Source organism: Thamnophis sirtalis, unplaced genomic scaffold, assembly GCF_051295495.1.
Source record: "Thamnophis sirtalis isolate CommonGarterSnake01/CBP01778 unplaced genomic scaffold, rThaSir2_p1.2 scaffold_12, whole genome shotgun sequence".
Classification (NCBI taxonomy): Eukaryota; Metazoa; Chordata; class Lepidosauria; order Squamata; family Natricidae; genus Thamnophis; species Thamnophis sirtalis.
In genome coordinates this window covers 13,255,752-13,273,251 of record NW_028261392.1, presented here as the reverse complement: position 1 = coordinate 13,273,251, position 17,500 = coordinate 13,255,752, and the positions used below count along the sequence as shown (strand labels likewise).

Sequence of the window (17,500 nt, the reverse complement as noted above, 5' to 3'; positions counted from 1 at the left end):
GAGGGCGAGTTGGCTTCGCAACAGAGAGAAAGACAAGCGGCTCTTCCTGCAGTGTCACCAAAGGCCCCTTTCTTTCCCGGAGCTGCTTCTCAAGTGGGCATCACAACCGGGAAGGTTCAGAGCCATCTGGAATCTGACTGCCTGCACAGAGCACCAGCTCGTCTCCCCACCAAAGTGATACCTATTTATCTACTTGCATAGAATATGCTTTCGAACTTTTAGATGGACAGAAGCTGAGACGAATGGCAGGAGCTCACCCCGCCCTGCAATGCAAGAGCTCAAACTGCTGGAGCTGAAACTATCTCCAGTGTCATTAAGCCACTCAGCCACCCTGCCTCTATATACAAGGTATTGACTTGGATGCATACAAACAAATGGGTCATTACTTTGGGGATAGGGGCACCTGATTTTCCAGAGCCTAACTCAAGCTCTGTTCGCACTAACCTGAACCCATTGAAGCATCATCAGATCAGAACCAAACCAGCCGTTGCATGAAGCCGGAAAGGTCCGAGTGCCTATTCTGCTGTAGCGGAGTTGTCTGTCCCCCAATGCTATTCTCAGCCTAAACCCACTTGTAAAGGAAACTATTTGTAACTCAGGGTTGAAATGAGGAGTCCTTGGTGTTCTCTGAGCTTGATTGTTTTCTTGCAGATGTTTCATTACCCAAACTAGGTCACATCACCAGTAGTAGAGCCATTAATGATGAAGATGGTGATGATGCCTACTTGGGGCAATGAAACAACCAAGCTCAGAGAGCACTAAAGCTGCTTGATGTAGTAACTACACAGGTTTTTGAGCTCCTTGAAGGATTCAATAAACTCCTTTTCAAATTTTATTCTTTAGGAAGGATCTCACCCCAGTTTATAGAGGTTTCCCAAGTCAGGGCTAAGCAGGGGAGCAACCCCCATGATGGTCACTCTTTAAAGACCCCATCCTGGATGGCTACAATTTTGTTCCCAGGCTGTATTGTAAGCTGGGCTGGAAAAAAAAAACACACCACCATTCTCTGACCCTCACACATAGTTCTAGCTGACATGCAGGCTAGTATTAGGTTACACTGTTAAACCACCCTGCCCAGCAGGTTAAAAATGGGATTGGAAGGCAGATGATTCTGAACAGGTTAAAAACCTCCCCTCTTGGTATCAACTTGCTGTATCTCTGCCTTTTTAAAAAATTTCTAAACCTACTGTGTTTTTATTAAAGGTAAAAGTTCCCTCGCACATATGTGCTAGTGGTTCCCGACTCTAGGGGGCGGTGCTCATCTCTGTTTCAAAGTCGAAGAGACAGCGCTGTCCGAAGACGTCTCCGTGGTCATGTGGCCGGCATGACTAAATGCCGAAGGTGCACAGTTACCTTCCCACCAAATGTGGTTCCTATTTTTTTACTTGCATTTTTACATGCTTTCGAACGGCTAGGTTGGCAGAAGCTGGGACAAGTAATGGGAGCTCAATCCATTATGGGGCGCTAGGGATCCGAACTGCTGACCTTCTGATCGGCGAGCTTAGCGTCTTAGCCACTGTGTCCCCTCATGTTTTTATTAGCAGCAAATAAAAAAGTATTCATTTTTGACTGTTTATAGCAAGGGTCGCCAACCCCTGGCCCATGGATTAGAACCGGTCTACAGCCTCCCAGTAACCAGTCCGTACAAATAAGCGAAGGCCCATCCGTAGGATGCAAACAGCACGTGAAACGATGCTCCCTCCAGTCCACGGAAACAACCTCTCTCCACGGAACTGGTCCCTGGTGTCCCAAAGGTTGGGAGCCACTGGTTTATAAAATTAGTCTCTTTCTTCAGCTAAACTAATAAAAATTAAGACCCCTGACTTCAAGTACACCTGGTAGTTTTTACCTTTTCGTTCATAGGAGCTTGTATCATTTTGCATTCCATTGACTTTTGTTTCAGAACCCTGAAAATGGAAAAACAGCATAGGATGGCTTTAATCTCCCTGTAATCTTTCCTTACACATCCATGAAGTAACACCTGACTTTGGACCTTCTGACAAACCAAACTACCAACCCTCTGAAAGTTGATGCCCAGGAGAGCATTTTAAGTTTTACGCGCAATTCAGTTCTATAGAAGGATCGTACCGTGACCCGTCAAAACCACGCTCGACTAAACCATGCCCGATTAAACCGTGTCGCTGACGTCATCAACAGGGCGACAACAGCCAGCGCGGAGAAAGAAGGGCACTTTTAATAGCGCTTTGAAAGCAAGCCGATTCAACTTAAGGTAAGGGTTAGGGTTAGGTTTATGGTTAGGTTTAGGGTTAGGGTTAGGTTAAGGGTTAGGGTTAGGTTTAGGGTTAGGTTAAGGGTTAGGGTTAGATTTAGGGTTAGGGTTAAGGGTTAGGGTTAGGGTTAGATTTAGGGTTAGGGTTAAGGGTTAGGGTTAGATTTAGGGTTAGGTTAAGGGTTAGGTTTAGGATTAGGTTTAGGGGGGTTAGGTTTAGGTTTAGGGGTTAATTTTAGGTTTAGGGTTTACAGCGTGCTTCTGTCTCTGCGCTGTTGTCGCCCTGTTGATGACGTCAGCGACGCGGTTTAGTCGGGCGTGGTTTTGTGGTGGAACCGGATCGTACAGGTAGTCTTCTCTTTTTAACGACCCCGTAATCTCTTGCGGGATGGAGTCTGGGCAACTGAATGGAGCTGGCGGAGTGTTTTAATGGCCAGATGCCCTTCCTGTCGCCAATGCGGAGTTTTGTTTGGCAGATATATTCTCATTGTGCCCAGAGAGAGAGAAATATCTGCCTCTACCTAGGATTGAACTCACAGCCTCCTAGAGGCGAGAGCTCCACCTCTAGGTCACTGCACCACTCTAATGAACATACAGGTAGCCCTCAACTTAAAGCAGTTCATTTAGTGACCGTTCGAAGTTACAACGGCACTGGAAAAGGTGATTTATGGCTTTTTCACACGACCGTGACAGCATCCCCATGGTCGTGCGATCAAAACACTTGGGCAACTAGTTCATATTGAATGGTTGTGGATGCACGCCCGCTTTTGAATCCCGGCAACTGCTTGGATTAGTTGCTGAAATTTTAGGGAACCCAAAGTCACCTCGTGGAGCCTGGAGAGGGCAAAAAACAGGCCTACCGGAAGTTCCAGAAGTCCAGAAATGGCCCTGTTTCCGGCCTCTGGACCTCAGGGGAAACAGTTTTCGCCCTCCCAGAGGCTCGAGGAAAGCCTCCGGAGCCTGGGGAGGGAGAACAGCCCCTCCGCCATGGTGCAGGAAGCTGACTAGGCCACAATCACCATGGCCACACCCACCCAGCAACGGGACAGGGAACCCATTGCTGCAATTTTTGAAGCCCATCCCTGGTCAATGTCCTTAACCACTATCCCCAAATGGCTCTCAAAATACACTAAGATATTCCTGTGTCTCCAGGTCACTTTAATAAATAACCCTACAGAAGGATATGGTACATATCCAGATTTAAGGGGGGAAAGGACAGCATTATGCCTTGTAATCGCCATGACTACAGAGGCGAGGTGGCGCAGTGGTTAAATGCAGCACTGCAGGCTACTTCAGCTGACTGCAGTTCTGCAGTTCGGCTGTTCAAATCTCACCGGCTCAGGGTTGACTCAGCCTTCCATCCTTCCGAGGTGGGTAAAATGAGGACCCGGATTGTTGGGGGCAATATGCTGACTCTGTAAACCGCTTAGAGAGGGCTGAAAGCCCTATGAAGCGGTATATAAGTCTAACTGCTATTGCTATTGCTATTGCTATGACTAGAAGTTGAAAAGACTTCCTTCTGGAGGAACACGTCCATACTTACATCATTCTTCAAATGGCTGTGCACCTCCTTTTCGGACGTCTGTTGACTTTGTGTCGAAGTGCGGTCTCCTGATGTGGCATCAATCCATTTGTTTTCAGGGGTACCTATAATGTTGGTAGCCATACTGGTAAGATTGAGGATTTTGTGCCTTGCAAATGGCGGGAAAGGCTGGTCTTTGCCCCAATCTGATTGATATGTGGAGATCAAAAGAAATTGAAAAAGGAGACAGGGGGGAATGACAACGTGTACCGGGAACTGACCAAAATACATCCCAACAACACAAAAAGAGGAGGGGAAATATATATATATATATATATTAGAGGACAGGAGAAGGAGGGAGTGATTTGGGATGTTAATGTGGAATAACCTGTGAGGGCTTTTTATGAGAAGACCGCCTTTTCCCAAAAGCAAGGAGTTAGTCAAAAGAGTGCACAATTAACAGCAAGTTTACTAACAGCAACAATTCTATAGACCACTTTGTCCCCAAAGCAAGAATTAGTCAAAAGCTTGCACACACAAAAAAGCAAGTTTACTAACAGCAACTTTATTTTAAATTAGAATAATTTCAAAACATTGGGAAGTGAAGTGGATCTTAGAGCAGAGGTGTCAAGGTCCGAGGACCAGATCTGGGTCACAGGGCATTTAGATCTGGCCCAAGGGGCTGTCCTGGAAATAGTGAAGGGCCGGCCTGCGGACTCTGTGCGGTTCTCGTGAGCATCATTTTCACTGTCGGAGAGTTGCAGGAGGCCATTGCAGCCGGAAACAGAGCTCGGGAGCCTGTTTTTGCTAGCGGAGGACTCAGGCCATCACGGGCACCCCCTATACAAATGCCATCAAACTGGTCTCATCCTCCCGCTCCCAAGGTCAAACACAATCCTGAGGTGGCCCTCAATGAAATTGAGTTTGACAGCCATCTTCACAAATATCCAATGAATAAAGGTAAAGGTTCTCCTCGCACATATGTGCTAGTCGTTCCCGACTCTAGGGGGCGGTGTTCATTTCCGTTTCAAAGCGGGAGAGCCACCACTGTCCGAAGACATCTCCATGATCATGACTAAATGCCGAAGGTGCACGGAATGCTGTTATCTTCCCACCAAAGGTGGTTCCTATTTTGCTACGTATTTTTTTTACATGCTTTGAAATTGCTAGGTTGGCAGAAGCTGGGACAAGTAACGGGAGCTCAACTCCGTTATGCAGCGCTAGGGATTCAAACCGCCAAACTGTCGACCTTTGTGATCGACAAGCTCAGCGTCATAGCCGCTGAGCCACCGCGTCCCTATCTAACGACTAGACAAAATCAAAGCACTTTGCGATCAACCCTTTCCAGGAACATCTTTACTTCAGGACATTTTCAGGACATCCCAATTTCTAGAAAGTAAACTTGCTCAACCCGCTAGTTGCCCTGCAATTCATGTAACGATGACAAAATAATAAATATATTTCTTGCCACAGATACTTTTTAATTCTTTTTTACAAGAGCAGAAATACGAACCACAGATACTTTTGAATGGAAACAAACCACCAGCTCTTACTGAAGCCCGCTAAGAATTCAGAAGTCACCCACCATAATACAATATAGAGAAGAGACAATTTGCATTCCCTCAGTGTGATTACACACGCACCCTTCTTCCCATGCCGCCTGACGTCCATGACGAGGCATCCATTTTCCAAGGCCTGGTTGATGGCTGCTTCCCACTCGTCCTGCTCCAGGTACGAAATGCCGGTGCTCCCGAGGGATAGGATTTCGTCCCCAACTTTTAACTGGCAAAAATCTGCAGGGCTTCCTATTGAGAGAAAAACCAATGAAGCGGAGGTGGGTTGCGGCCGACATTACTGCCGGTTCCATGCAGGTGCACATTTGCAACTAAAAAGGTCTGCGCATGAGCAAAACATTAGAAAAGTTTGGGGAAATTACATTTCTCCAGTGAAAATTGTTCTGCCCATGCGCAGAACGAAAAATCAAGATGCTGCCGCCATAAGAGAACCGGTCTGGGGCGGTGGGGGTGGAAAGCCTGGGTCGTTGCCGGTTCCAGCAACCCAGGCTGCCAAGTTGCTACTGGTTCGGTCGAACCGGTCCAAACCGACCGGTAGGAACCCACCTCTGCAATGAAGCCACATAAACAGTGGTGGGATTTAGCCAGTTCGCACCTATTCGGGAGAATCAGTTGTTAACTTTCTAAGCAGTTCGGAGAATCAGTTGTTGGAAGACATCTCCTTTTATTTTTTCTCACTTTACAGGGCTAATCCTGTAAGGAAGGCAGGAAGGAAACATTCTGGTGCTGTTTCTAGCCTGATCTTTATTGCCCTGCTTACAGAAACTGCCTCTCCAGTTGACCCTTATTACATTGTAGCAGCTAAGGCGAAGCGCCCATTGACGTGAGTGGCATTGAGTTGGCCACGCCCACCCAGTCACATGACCACCAAGCCCTGCCTACCCAGCTGGTCATTAGGGCAGAGAACCGGTTGTCAAATTATTTGAATCCCACCACTGCACCTAAGACCTCCAAATAACCAGAGTCAGATTCCACAGAGCATGTTAGCGTGAGCAAAAGCCTCTCTCCTAAAGCCTCAAGACAGCTGCCTCCCTTTCAGAGGTTAGGGATTGCACGGGAAAGCTGGCTGAGTGGGCGCCCTTTGGAGCAGGTGTGGGAAGGAGGTGACAATGAAGTAATGCTCTGGGCTCAAGCGGGCACCCCTTTGCAAAGTGCCCCTTTGGAATGCTGGATGGTGCCATGAAAATTTCTGTGACACTAAGGAAGGGGTGTTTCTTCTAAAAAAAAAAAAAACAGAAAGCCTTTTGTAAGCGAAGATCAATGTTGGAATGGGGCACTCCAGGCTGGAAAGTTAGCCCAAAATTTCCTGCATTGCCCTGAGGTCCAGAGTAAAAGCTGCTAGGAGATGAGATGGTCCTGCAGTTGGATGTTAATATCAATTTGTTTGAGGCTTTAGAACAGTGTTTCTCAACCTTGGCAACTTGAAGATGTCCGGACTTCAACTCCCAGAATTCCCCAGCCAGCATTCGCTGGCTGGGGAATTCTGGGAGTTGAAGTCCGGACATCTTCAAGTTGCCAAGGTTGAGAAACACTGCTTTAGAAGGAACCAACAGAGACTTAGAGCAAATCAATGGCTTGTCCACCCTCCCTACATTTTTTACATTCTTGCAAGCTGAATTTTTCCTTTCCTTTCTTTTCCCTTTCTTTCCTTTCCCTTCCTTTTCCCCTTCCTTTCCCCTTCCTTTCCCTTCCTTTCCTTTCCTTTCCCTTTCCTTTCCCTTTCCCTTTTCTTTCCCTTTCCTTTCCTCTCCAGCTCCCCTTCTTTCCTTCCCTTCCCTTCTTTCTCTTTCCTTTCCCCCAAAATTGCAAGAGTTAAATACTGGCATTTACCTTCTTCTATTGATTTCACGAAGACACCAGAAGGATTCTGGGACACAGCAAATCCAAAGTTACGACTGCTGCCTGGTTTCTGATTTATACTGATTCTCATATCACTGTATTGCTCCTAAAAAGAGGAGGAGGAGGAGCAGGAGGAGGAAGACACCAAGGAAGAGAATGTCAACAGTCATTCATTCTCACTACCTTAACTAGTATTTTTAGATTGTTTCAAGCACAGCAGGGGCCTTCACTGTTTATGTCCTGTCTCTCCTGACATCTTAAGTGATTCAAGAACCTACCATATTTTTCGGAGTATAAGACACACCTTTTTTCCCGCAAAAAAGAGGCTGAAAATCTGGGTGCGTCTTATACACTGAATACAGCATTTTCTGCCCCCTGAAACCCTGCCTCCTTCACCAAAATGGCCGTGCATAGACTTTAGGAGGCTTTCAGAGAGCTCCTGGGGGCTGGGGAAGGCAGAAATGAGTGAAAAAGGGGCTTTTTTGCCCCACCCCCAGCATCACTCTATAAGCCCCCTAAAAGCTATGCATGCCCTTTTTTTGATAAAATACAGGCCTGCTTTAACAAAAAAGGGGGGGCATTTTGGGGAGGGCACCTCCAAGGAGCACTCTACAAGCTTTGAAAAAAAAATGGGCCCGTTTTTGCAAAAAACGGACAGTTTTTTGGAGCTCTGCAGAGTGCAAAAATGTTTTTTAAAAAATTTGCCTCTTGGTGCATCTTATACTCCGGTGCGCCTTATCCTCCGAAAAATATGGTACCTATTGTTTGCAGTGTTAGAAATCACTCAGAACACTAAAACAAGAGGTGGTCCATGAATACAACAGTCCTTACAGACAGGAACCGAGGCCTTCCTGGACTTTTGACTCCTCCCACAGGACATAAAGGAGGATCAAAGGCGCGGGAGCCTTTGCAGGAACCCCACAAGCAGTGAAACAAGGAAGGCGTTTCCCACAGGATTAACCTCTGAAGCGACTTCTTGTATCCTCAAACTGTTCTTCACAAGCTATGGCCCTCTCTATCCTCTTCTGACCTCTCTAGAGAAAGTCTTTTTTAAAAGTATATTTCTATTCATAAACATTTTGAATACAGTGTATTGTCGGGGTATGTCATTTACAAAAAAAAAGAAGAATCAGAAAAGACAGTAATAAACACATGTACTATAACAATAGTAATAATATAACTAAGCAATTTTAATCGAGAATCTTTTACATTAGCTTATTTACATTTTTGTTAACTATATTGACAGGATTGCAGTTGTAAACCACTTTATTTTTAATGTATACATACATTCATAGTCTTTCTTCCTCTAATTTCTAATTCTTATCTCTAACCACTCGTAAAATCTATTCCATCTCAAGTAATATCCTGTGTCTTCTTTATCTTTTATTTTTAAAGTTAGTCTGTCCATTTCAGCGCAATCTAAAATTTTTCGAATTACATCCTCATCTGATGAGATGTTCTCATTTTTCCAGTATTTTGCAAATACTTGCTGCTGTCAGTATATGCAAAATTAAATATGTAATCACTTTATCATAATCCTTTGGTATTATGCCCAACAGATATACTTCTGGTTTTGGATCTATATTCTGTTTAATTATCTTTCCCAACAAGCAACATATTTTCTCTCAATATTTTCTTGCTTTGCTACAAGTCCACCACATAGGATAATGCCGTATTTTTCAGAATATAAGACACACCTTTTTCCCCGCAAAAAAGAGGCTGAAAATTTGAGTGTGTCTTATACACTGAATACAGCATTTTTTGCCTCCTGAAACCCAGCCCCTTTACCAAAATGGCCATGCATAGCCTCTAGGAAGCTTTCAGAGAGCTCCTGGGGGCTGGGGAAGGCAGAAATGAGTGAAAAACGGACCATATTTTGCTCATTTTTTTAGCCCCCCCCCCAGCCCCCAGGAGCACTCTATAAGCCTCCTAAAGGATATTCATGCCCTTTGACAAAAATGGGCCCGTTTTCACAAAATATGGGCCATTTGGGGGGGCACCTCCCAGGAGCACTCTACAAGCCTCCTAAAGGCTATTCATGTGCCTTTTTGGAAAAAAAGGCCCGTTTTCATGAAAAAAGAGTTGTTTTGGGGAGGTCTGCAGAGTGCAAAAACTTTTTTTTAAATTTTCCTCTTCAAAATATTGGTACGTCTTATACTCCAATGCGTCTTATACTCCAAAAATACAGTAAGTACCAAAGTTTATGAGCCACAGAGTTCTAGAAAACTGTTTCAAGTCCAACTCTTCCATCACATTTGTGATTCAATAGAATAACCTCCCATTTATTCACAAAGCTGACTATCTCAAAATTCCTATTTCTAGGAAAGTTACCCATGTTTTTCTCCAGCTTACAAATAATGTCTAGTTCTTTTGGAAAAATGGGAGGCTCTTGTTGTGGCTCACCAGCAGCCAGCGGAGCTGGCAGCAGGGTCGGACAGTCAGGAGGTTGGGGAGGAAAATGGGCCAGCCCTGGAGGCTGGAGAAGGTTCGGACGAGGGCTCTGTGTCAGAGGCAGAGATGGGGCCAGGGCCATCTGACAGTTCACAGCTGCCATCGTAGCTAGACAGCAGTGAGGCAGAGGAACAGCTGGAGCCTGTTCCCAATGTGTGCATTTGCAGAGCTGCTAGAAGAAAAGAACAGCTAAGAAATCAGGGTGGACTTGGGAGTAAAGCCACAGGTGGACAGTGAATGGCCCCTCCCATAGGAAATAAAAAAGGAGCAAAAGGGGAGTGGGCTTTTGCACGAAACAATTTGTTCATTTGTTCATTTCAGGAGTGTAAAGATCTGTCCGTGAATCTCAGAGACTCTGTGCCAAGTCTTTCCTTGCACAGCACCTCATTTGGAAAATATTTACATGGCAGCTTTCCAAGATAGATAAGGTCTGTGGTCCTAAATTCACCTTTGAAAGACTGTTTACCAGGCTTTTGCTGAATGTGAATGAGAGGAATTCACATTCGTTTAATAAAAGGGGTTTTTGGGGAAGCCTAGGTGAGAACACCTCCCTTCAACTTACGTGCCGTCTTGACTCCTCAGTCTCTGAAAGAGTTCTCTCCTTGGGGGCAGAAGATGTGAAAGTCATGGAGTTGGTACTGGTGTGATGATCTGGTTTAGGCTCCGACTCGGGCGTTCCACTTCTCTGCTCCTCCAGCAAGTGGCTTCTTCTGGTTTTGCTGTCTTCTGCAACTTGGTGCTCCATCTTGCCTTGGCTTTGTACTCCTCCTGTCTGGGTCTCAGAGCCCCTGCTGTGCCCTGACTGAGCACCCCTGGGCCCTTCCAGTCCTCCATTGTATTTCACAGCTGCATCCATCTGGAAGAAAGGTATTTAAAAGAGACATCGCCAAGATTGGTCTGGCCAGCATCTACTGAACATCTTCCCCAGTTTTTCCCATCCCCTATGTGCCTTGCTAATCATCTGCAGTGTTAATATAGAATAGTTATTTGGATGGGACCATGGAGGTCTTCTAGTCCAACCCCCTGCTCAAGCAGGAGACCCTATATCACTTCAGACAAATGATTATCCAATCTCTTCTTGAAAGCCTCCAGTATGGAGCACCCACAACGTCTGAAGACAAGCTGTTCCACTGGTTAATTGTTCTCATTGTTAGGAAATTCCTCCTTAGTTCTAGGTTGCTTCGTTCATTGATTAATTTCCATCCATTGTTTCTTGTCTTGCTTTCTGCTGCTTTGGAATATAGGTTGTCTCCTTCTTCTTTGTGGCAGCCCCTCAAATATTAGAGGAGCCCAAACATGTGACCCGACAAAAGCGCGCCGACAAAACCGTGTCGCTAAAACTGTGATGTCATCAACGCGCCGACAACAGCACATTGACAACAGTGCATCGACAGAAGGGCGATTTAAGTTAAGCTAAGGGTTAGGTTTAGGGTTAGGGTTAGGATTAGGGTTAGGATTAGGTTTACAGCGCCCTTCTGTCGGCGTGCTGTTTTCAGTGCGATTCAGCGCTCATTTGTCGGCGTGGTTCAGAACTCGCGGTTTTGTCACCGCGGTTTAGTCGGGCGCGCTTTTGTTGGTCGCCCTTTTGTCGGTGAACCGCCCAATCAAAGTATGAACATATTAAGGTTTCAATACATTAATTTCAACTACTTCACAGTTATAATGATTGCTTGCCAGCTCCACTAGCTAATTTTTCTCACTGTCAGGAAACTTCTTAGTTTTAGATTGGTTCTCTCCTTGATTAGTTTCCATCCGTTGCTTCTTGTCCTATTGGAATATATTGGAACACTGCTACCACCTCACCCCTAATACTTCTTTTCAATAGATTAGATGTACCCAATTCCTCAAAAAGCCAAGCAGAGCTAGTGTACTGCAGGGATCAGGGAACAGCAGTGGGTTTCACATTTTGTAACCACCGGTTCACTGCATGCGCCCCCGCTCGCTTCGCGCCCAGCCTTCCGTGCATGTGCTTTGCTCTCACGCATGCCTTCCGTGCATGCACCTGGCCTCAAAAACATGTCTAAATCGGATGCCATAGAGCCGAGGCCGGTGGGCAGGCTCACCCACAATTTCCACTACCTGTTCAGGTGAATGAATCTGAACCAGCTGAATACCACCTCTGTCAAGGGAAACACATGTGTCCCTAATTTAATTGGATCTGACTTTTCCTGCAGCTATCTCTGCATTGCTCCAAAGCTGAGAATTGTGCATGAATTCCTGTTTGCATTAAGTGGTGAAATGTATATCCTTGTCTTCCTTCTAGGAGAGCAGGGCAGAATATAGGTAGATACAGGTAGATATTGGATTACTGCTATCATGTCACCTCTAGTCCTTCTTTTCACTAAAAGACTAAGTTGAAAGGATATAATACAGTATATAGACAGGGTAGGTACATTTTACAAACAAATTAAAGAATTTAAAACATTTAGTGTGATGTGTTGATATAGAAATAATGGACAAATAGTTACAAATCCAAAGTGAAATATCACTTTTTGATTCCTTCTATGTGAGTAGTTTTACCACTTCTGTTGGAAATCTCCATAAGGAGCTTGTGTGTCTATAGACACCCAACCATATTATGTAACAAGCAGATTCCTAACAAGAATGAACTTTGGGTCCTAGTAGAGGGAGCATTTAATTTGCTGTTACCAATTTCAATACCTATCTCGAATTCTAAAGGAGATAGATCTTGTCTTTCTAATACTCCTGAAATACTCAGGCAAATTGCAGATTACATCCAATATGCCATTGTGGTTTTTCATGACAAGAAGAGAGGGAAAGAGAGAGGGGGAGGAAGAGAGGGAGGGAAAGAGAGGGAGAAAGAGAGAGGGGGAGAAAGAGAGGGAGGGAGGGAAAGAGAGAGGGGGAAAGAGAGGGAGGGAGGGGGAAAGAGAGAAGGGGAAGAGGGGAAAAGACAGGGAGGGAGGGAGGGAGGGAAAGAGAGCGAAAAAGAGAGGGAGAGGTGGAGGGAAAGAGAGAGGGGGAGAGAAAGAGAGAGGGAAGGAAAGAGAGAGAGGGAGGTAAAGAAAGAGGGAAGGAAAGAGAGAGAGAGCAGCAGAGAGAATGAGATAGAGAGAGGGGCAGGGAAAGAGAGAGGGAGGGAGGGAAAGAGAAAGAAAGAAATGATATTACAAAAGTTTTTCTTTTTTATTGTTATTGTTGCTAAGCGTAATATTTCAAAAACAGAAAAAAATGAAGGGGCATAAAAGTGTATTTATCATGTTTTTTCTTAAAACAATTAGCTGAACTCTGTCTTGTTTATCATTATTTTAGGAAGTAAAACCTGATTATTCAAGTCAAATTGCCTTGTTGGCACTTTGCGATAAATAAGTGGGTTTTGGGTTGCAGTTTGGGCTCTCGGTCTCTAAAAGTTTCACCATCACTGCTCTATACCACTTCAGACAAATGGTTATCCAACCTCTTCTTTAAAACTTCTAGTGGTGGAGCATTTACAACCACAGGAGACAAGTTGTTCCACTCCTTAATTGTTCATATATCATCTCTCCTCCTTCATATTTTAGATATGTAACTGCAGATACAGAAGCGGTTAAAGTGTAAAACGAGCCACAGGTGCTTCCCCAAAATCTTAAGACACAAGGCAGCCTTTTACCGTAAAGGACCTGGGAAGCGAGGAGATTCCTCTCATAGGGGCTCCAAACGGCCTCGGGGTGACCACCGATGTCAACCTGGCTGTGTCCGTCTTCTGATAACTCCTCGATAGGGAGGCTGAAACGCGGCCAGATCCAGTTTGGGCATTGGCGGACTGGGAACTGGGCAAAGGGGACTCCGTTCTTTCTCCGGCCAAGCTGTCTACGGAGATGAGAGACTCATCCTTCATCCCACGCTCCGATTTCCGGTTCCTCGGCTCCTGGTCGTCTTCCCTTTTCAAGCCTCCATTTGCCTCGGTTGGAATGCAAACTTTGGGAGACGCTTTCTCTTCCCGAAAGACGTCATCGTTTGAGAAATACATTTGTTCCGTCTCCTGCCAAGAATTCCTCAGAGGAGCTTGATCTCGCCTCTCTCTGGAAGAAAAGCAAGATAGCTCTGGGTAACCGATGACCTCAAAAGTAGCTTGTTTGTGTGTGTGTGCGTGTGTGTGTGTGTGTGTGTAACTTGTAAGGTTGCAATTATGTCGATTCAAAGGGGGCACAGTGAGATTCAGGGCCCGTTCTACAACACTTTTGTTGTGGTCCGCTGGTGGCCTGCGGAGCTTGCAGCACAGTCAGATGGTGAGGAGGTTGGGGACGTACATTGGCCAGTCCTGGAGTCTGGGGAAGGCTCGGACGAGGGCTCTGTGTCAGAGGCAGAGAGGGGGGCCAGGCCATCTGGGAGTTATATGCTGCCTCTGGAACCTCCAGAGCCAGACAGCAGCGAGGCAGCGAAACAGGCTCCCCCTGTTCCTACTGCGCGTATGCGCAGAGCTGCCAGAAGGCAAGAACAGTTAAGACAGAAGAGACAACTCGGGACTAAGGCTTGGACATAATTGGCCCCTCCCACAGGACATAAAGGAGGATCAAAGGCACAGGAGCCTTTGCAGGAAGCAACTTGATTCATGCTGGTCAGTTTACCTTCTGAAGCTCCGTTCTAACTCTGCTCCGTGTCAAGCTAATTGCCACTTAAGTCTTTGGCTGCGTTTCCAGGAAGATAAAAGTGGGCGCTTATCAGCCTTATCCCGAAAGACTTTGGCAGACTCCTGTAGGACTCTTTACAACTATTTGGGACTCATTACGGGCTGTGAATGAACATAATTCACAGCCTTTGAAATAAAAAAGAGGGTTTCGGGGACTGTTTGTGTGCTTTTTACTGCATCAGGAAGCCTAGGTTAGAGCAACTGTTTTGTCCCCATAGTAACATGTACTACTATTTTCCTGATGCTCGGTGACACATTTTTCTCTGGAGTTTTTTAAAAAAAAATCTATGTCAGATAAAGAGGATTGGTGGACATTTCAAATGAAAGGGTAAAATAGCCCATGCTGCTTGACCATCAGGAGTTTTCTCCAAAAAATAAGACTGGATCTTATATTAATTTTTGCTCCAAAAGACACCTTAGGGCAGTGATGGCGAACCTATAGCACGGGTGCCACAGGTGGCATACAGAGCCCTCTTTGGGGGCATGCGGGCCATCACCTCAGCTCAGCTTTAACACGTATGCGCGTGCGCTTCCCACCAGCCAGCTGACTTTGGGTCTCTGCTGTGCATGCACGGGGGGCATTTCACATACAGGAGACGCATGCACATGCACGGGGGGGGAATTGCATATGTATGCATGGGGAAGTGGGGGGAGCAAGGGGGAATGCATCGCACCCCGATTTTGGTCCCAGGAGACTGCAAGGAGGCCTACTAGATCCAAAATGGGGTCATGCGTGCATGCGTGGAGGGAACATTGGGGGGGGTCACATGCACATATGTGGGGGTGCACAGGGTGTGTCACATGTTCATTGCATTATGGGTGTGGGTGTGCAGCCATGCTTCCGCACACGCACACTTTCGACACATGATGACAAAAAGGTTAGCCATCACAGCCTTAAAGCTTATTTTCTGGTTAGGTCTTATTTTCAGGGAAATACGGTACCAAATGCATCCATCTGGCTGACAATTTTAACTAGGGCTTATTTTCAAGGTAGGGCTTATATTACAAGCATTCTGAAAAAATCATGCTAGGATTTATTTTCTGATTAGGTCTTATTTTCAGGGAAATACGGTACTAAATGCATCCATGACTTCGCAACGGTGGCAAGAAAAGTTGTAAAATGCGGCAAAATCCACTTAACCACCGTCTTGTTTAGCAACAGAAATGTTGGGCTCAGTTGTGGTCGCAAGTCAAGGACTATCTATAAACAGAATGTTATTGCTGCTTTCCTTCTTAAAGAAGCATGAAGGGCCCCTTGTATTCACCCAGGATACCTGATAGCATCAAACTAGGACAACATGAGACAGGTCAGGGAAAACCTTTAAAAGGCTCTTTTGCAGGATAAAACTCCACCCCTTCCGCTCCTCCAATTCTCCTCAATAGTTATATTATATTAAAAATGCAAAAATAGGGCCTGTGTCAAAACAAGTTGATTGGGAATCCAGAGACAAATACTATAATGCAAAAAACAACGGTGCACCGACAAATGTGTGCTCGACAAATGCGCGCCGACGAAACCGCGTCAATGAAACCGCGCCCGCCATCAACAAACAACATAATGGGATGCGAAAACAACATTATAACACTAATCCTAACCCTAACCCTTTATAACGTTGTTTTTGTACCCCACTATGTTGTTTGTTGATGGCGGGTGCGGTTTTGTCGGCGCGGATTTTTCGGCGCGCATTTGTCGGGCGCGCATTTGACGGGTCACAAAAAACAACAACCCCAAAAGAAATGAGGAAATGAATCCTGCTAATACGGCGACTTTCAACGAAGCTGAAATTAAAAGGTCCCTTTCAAAAGGTGCATTGAAATTGTTGGCATATTTGGTAAATTAATGCTATGGACATTAGATGGTTATCCATTAATTATTTAGAAACACAATGACCAAATGACTCCCGGTGAGGAGAACTGAAAATTAAATATGCCGGCAAACTGAGGGCGTGTAAATAAATTTCAAAGGCAATCAGTTAAATCTAGTTGCTGCTGAATTCAAGCCAACGTTAAAAAAAAAGGATTAAGCTTTTAAAGCTACTAAGACATGGCTGGCTAGAATTACCTGTCTCTCTGCATTTCTCTCAGGGTTTTGCTGCGCCGTTCTGAGCTTTCCGAACTCTTCCGCTCAATTTCTTCTCTCTCCTCCTTTTTCCTTTGCAGATCAGAGGTGTGACTCCTGCGCCTACTTTTCCATTTCGCCAAATCCTACGCAGAAAGAAACCCACATCAAGCAAACGTTCGGTAAAGCTCCTCCAAGCTGAACATTCAGGGGCCGCGTTCCCTGGCGAAAAGACTGCGCCACGGATGGTTTTCACCTGAGATACCTGGTTTGTTGCCTTCTCAAATGTCCTTCTCACCGGCCTGTCCCCGATCTGAACAATGGCAGCCTTTCAGCTTTCCAACGCTTAAAAAAATGTTTTGCAGTAGGAAATGCACCTGCTGCTTTGAAAAAGAAGCTCACGACATTCCAATATTCCTTCCAAATTTCTCCATGAACCCTAACAGGCTTCCAACTTTACTGGCATTGTTATTCAAAGCAGCAACAGGATCTGGTATATGTATATAAATATATTATTTATTAACCTGATCACCCAGCTCAGGAGCATTCCATGTTATCTTGAATTACCTGGGTGTACCGTATTTGCACTGCTCTATGGCGTTTAGTCCAGAAAGGCCTCAGTTCCTGTCTGTAAGGATTATTACATTCATGGACCAACTCTTGTTTTAGTGTTCTGATTGATTTCTACCACTGAAAACAATAGGTACCTATATTTTTCGGAGTATAAGACGCACCAAGATTTCAAAGAGGCAAATTAAAAAAAAGTTTTTGCACTCTGCAGACCTCCCAAAAATGGCCTGTTTTTCGTGAAAACGGGCCCTTTTTTTCAAAAGAAAAAGGGCATGAATAGCCCTTAGGAGGCTTGCAGAGTGCTCCTGGGGGTGGGGGGCAAAAACAGCCCATTTTTATCAAAAAAAAGAGGCATGCATAGCCTTTAGGAGGTTTATAGAATGCTCCTGGGGGCTGGGGGGGGGTAAAATTAAGAAAGAAACAGCCTGTTTTTTGCTCATTTTTGCCTTCCCCAGCCCCCAGGAGCACGCTGAAAGCCTCCTAAAGGCTGTGCACAGCCATTTTGGTGAAGGGAGTGGGGTTTTGGGAGGCAAAAAATGCTGTATTCAATGTATAAGACACACCCAGATTTTCAGCCTCTTTTTTGAGGGAAAAAGCTGCGTCTTATATTCCGAAAAATATGGTA

General features: G+C 45.3%; 1 protein-coding gene across 2 annotated transcripts in view; it reads right to left on the bottom strand.

The window, feature by feature from the left end:
• Positions 1–17,500, bottom strand: part of LMO7 (LIM domain 7) — a 194,169-nt gene that overhangs the window by 28,864 nt on the left and 147,805 nt on the right. For both annotated transcript variants that reach the window (XM_087726758.1, XM_087726757.1), the window contains exons 14-20: positions 16,309–16,451; positions 13,227–13,638; positions 10,179–10,472; positions 7,157–7,271; positions 5,396–5,557; positions 3,774–3,958; positions 1,850–1,907 (exon numbers count right to left, since the gene is read on the bottom strand). In XM_087726758.1, coding sequence (XP_087582884.1) covers positions 1,850–1,907; positions 3,774–3,958; positions 5,396–5,557; positions 7,157–7,271; positions 10,179–10,472; positions 13,227–13,638; positions 16,309–16,451 — 1,369 coding nt within the window. The remainder of the gene's footprint in view (positions 1–1,849; positions 1,908–3,773; positions 3,959–5,395; positions 5,558–7,156; positions 7,272–10,178; positions 10,473–13,226; positions 13,639–16,308; positions 16,452–17,500) is intronic.